Below are 3645 nucleotides of genomic sequence, written 5' to 3' on the forward strand. Positions count from 1 at the left end.
TATATATATATAATTTATTAAACTTTCCTTTACACCACAATTCCATTGCTGATTAACATAAAGTTATCCTCCGACGGTCAGCTAGAGCAGTTGATATCTTATCGACATCTTCACTTGTCTCTCACTAGTGCGCAACGCAATAACCGACATTTGCGAAACGAGCGTTTGAAAAGAACTTTGTTCGTCGGAAATCTGCCTCCAGGCTTGAAGAAAACCGAACTGCGTAGACTCTTCGACACTGTGATCAAACAAGACAGTGCATCTGTGCAATCCAACTGTCGTGTGGAATCTGTTCGTTTCCGGGGTGTCGTTCCGGTTACAGGTGGTACAGGAAAATTGGCTCGCAAACGGGCTGTTATCCAAGGAGAATTCTCAGGTTAGACTCTATCTGTTTAACCTATACATTTATACTTCAATCTACTTTTTGGCGTCTACCTTTTTAGTGTCCCCTGAGCATCTAGCCACAGCTGAATCTCTGGTGTGTGTTCATCTAGATGGAGTAAAAAGTCGTGCTCTCGAGTGCTACACCTGTCTATCACATCAGTCATGTCAAGGACTAGAACTATTTTTTTGCTATCGGCTGAAAACTCTAAGATGTTTGGATTGAATTTCCGTACATTCTTCTGCACTGCTTATCAAAACGACTTTACATAAATTATCCGCCCAAAACTTTGGGCCTGTGGGCTATTACTGTTCCTGGTCACCTTTGATTGTGTTTGGGTGTAGCGAATTAGACAGGATACAATGAAAAATCAGGAGGCGTAAGTTGATTTGAGAGTCTGAATGTGACGCTTGCATCCTCAGGCGAAAATGTGTCGCAAACGAGCCGGTTTAACACTAGTGTCCATGCAATACTCTAGAATCTTTAGCTCCACTCACATTGCTTTTACGGTTGTGATAGCCGTCTTGCGCCTTTTCTTGGGTATCGATTTTTAATGATCCTTAAGTTTCGTTTCGGCAAACGAATCTATTCACAGATGGTGAACACATGTGGGTCGTTATAACGGAAACGACCGCTGTCCGGCTATGACACTGTTATTCGCCGTGTTTTTATGGAAACCTAATTGTAGGTGGTTCACATCATTCTCGTTTGAGCAGTCGTCCCTGATGGAATCATTCTGGTAGTCCACACCAAAAGAAGAAAGCACTGAATTTGAGTTTCGCCCTCATTGGAGCTCATCAGCAGCACATACCCTTGGCTGTGCCGGGATCGGAACTCCGCGCACCTGACATGCGAGGCGAGCTTGTTATCACTACTACACCGGCGCAGGTTGGACCCATCGGAATTTTCACATCTGAAAGGGCGAACATGTTCGCGCTTGAATGGAGTGATTCGTCGGCTCGATGGTTGGAACGACGACCCGGTGACAGCCCCGTTGTGCTGGTCAGTTGGCTCGACTATAAGGACGGCAAAGTCGGTTACAAGCGAAAGTGCTGTCATTACTAAGTGAGGGTTCTCTCATTAAAATTTATGTATATTGGCTATGAAACTGCTTCAGGAGTGTACTGGACTACGGTATCTACGCAGCCACACTGACATTTCCAGCTAGTCATAACAAACACCGAGTGAATTCAGGTGTTGTCATCAGTGATCCGCTGTGAGTAATTCGTGGCGGTTCTAACTGACAGACTTGTTTAGTGTTGAATGGGGAAACTGACGCGTTTAGTTACATTCTAGGCGATAGAATTAAGCACTACCGTACGCTTACTTAGAGGATAACTGCTCTGCGGACGGTGTTCCGCTCAAATAGTATCAGTGGTTTTACCCGCAGTCACAGCAACAGTTGTCCAAGGTGTGGCGTGCGGACGCACCATTCTGTTTCAACTAAGATGTTAGGAACTTCTTCTTGAGTTGATAGTACGTGACAAACTCAAGGTGCCGAACTACTACGACACCACGAACCTGATTGGACCGATGAATTATTCACTGGTAATAATTCTCTGATACAAATGAACTGTATGAACTGTGGGTTTTTCATTCAAAATGAAACGAATCCAGGTATCCGGTGAAAGGCTGACACAGTGTCTAATGTTGTTCTGCTTCAATAAGGTCAAGGTTTTGTATTCTTCGTTTAGCAAATTGTGGATTCAGCTAGGTGGTTATTACACCAGAATCAAATGTGTAGTTCTTTCAGCGGTTACTTGATATTTCAAGAAGCATTCGATTTTGTAAAATAGCTCCCTATGTCTGATTCTGCTTCGTTTTCTTATATTGATATATGCCAGGAGTGTTCGGAAAATTCTCATTATTTTTGAGCTTTATACCAATTTTGACGTGTTGGAAGTTTTTTCCCCGGAAAAGTCTCCTACAGTAACTGTTTTGACTTCGTCCGGCATTCCCATGAGTAGATACGAGACTCGAACGTTCATAGTGCATTATTTGAATGTCTCTTTATAATCCTCTGTAATGTTACCTGTCCTTGAGCTACGGAGCCAGTCGCCCTGACTGGAAATTTCGTCGTTTTGTGAAGTAAATTTCCTCGTTTTTCCGCTGGCACCTGTCAAATATGTGAATGATATGCTGAGTTTGGTGCGAAAACCACTTAGCCGCTGTATCTCTGACGATGCTTCAACTGCATGTAGCCATATCCAAGCGAGTCGGGTTTTTTTTTCAAATATCTCGAAGTTAGCTGAGTCTACCCGGTTTCCTAAGACAGACGTTTCACCGATCCACTGTGTTTGATGCGTTCTCCGAATTTCGTCTCCGTCTTTCCTTCTACAATCAGCTGGCGTCTCTCAGAATATGATCGCCTACGTCGTCCTTACTTCAACTGCTGGTATTCCAGCCGGTTTATCTTTGAATGGTCACTGGTTGCAGACGAAACCCATTTCTACAGATACGCCGACCGACTATCAGTCGTCAGGCAAGCACATTAGAGTGGATCGTGCACTTAGACAGCGTCCCGTGGAACAGTTTAAGCAGTCCGTGTTTCTGGGCAATCTCCCTTTCGATGTGCAGGAAGAAGAAGTGAGTTCGTTGTAGTGCTACGATTGCAAGGTTCGCCGAAACCTTACACTATCATGCAACATTAACCTATACACATGAAATCTGATTGCATTCATTTGGTTGGGCAATTCAGTTAGATCATCCTGGTGCGTTATCTTAAAGGCCCCTTCGATAGAATTCCTTTGGTATCTGTCCTAGGATCTTCGCGAAATAGTCCAAGTAGAATGTCTTTGGTAGACAGATACAAGTAATACAGCAGGTGACACACCGATTACAAGCTTATTACGCCTGTGGTTAACTAGATTCTCTAGAGTTCGGTGAACAACCTTAGAAGGCGAAACCAACGTGAAGCTCTACATGATATTCCGGATTTCAGGTGCCCTGGATAACGGTGATCAACAAATACGCAATAAATAAATACCATGCGGAGGCATGTTCAGTAACATCATCATCATCGTCGACAGCATGACATCAGTGTTCAACACCGATGCTTCACTGCCGTACAACCATGACTTACTTGAAAGCCTTATTGTAAAGAAAAGAATAAAGGTGGATGGGGGAGGGACTTAGTGCTAGCTTAACACAATCATTCCGAGGTGCCTACATCTCCAGACATTCACTCAGACAGTCTGGATAGAAACTGACAACAAGAACGCCACTGACATCGGTTGCCAGCCATATCTTGTAGTGTCTCCAAC

The 3645-nt window shown here is 43.9% G+C and overlaps 1 protein-coding gene across 1 annotated transcript in view; it reads left to right on the forward strand.

Annotated features, from left to right (window-relative positions):
- Positions 1–3645, forward strand: part of T265_07210 (hypothetical protein) — a gene marked incomplete at both ends in the record, with an annotated part of 26380 nt that overhangs the window by 15338 nt on the left and 7397 nt on the right. The window contains 2 exons of the mRNA XM_009172666.1: positions 129–376; positions 2727–2968. Of these exons, the coding sequence (XP_009170930.1) occupies positions 129–376; positions 2727–2968 (490 nt within the window). The remainder of the gene's footprint in view (positions 1–128; positions 377–2726; positions 2969–3645) is intronic.

The sequence above is a fragment of the Opisthorchis viverrini genome (genome assembly GCF_000715545.1).
Source record: "Opisthorchis viverrini unplaced genomic scaffold opera_v5_162, whole genome shotgun sequence".
NCBI classification, from domain to species: Eukaryota; Metazoa; Platyhelminthes; class Trematoda; order Opisthorchiida; family Opisthorchiidae; genus Opisthorchis; species Opisthorchis viverrini.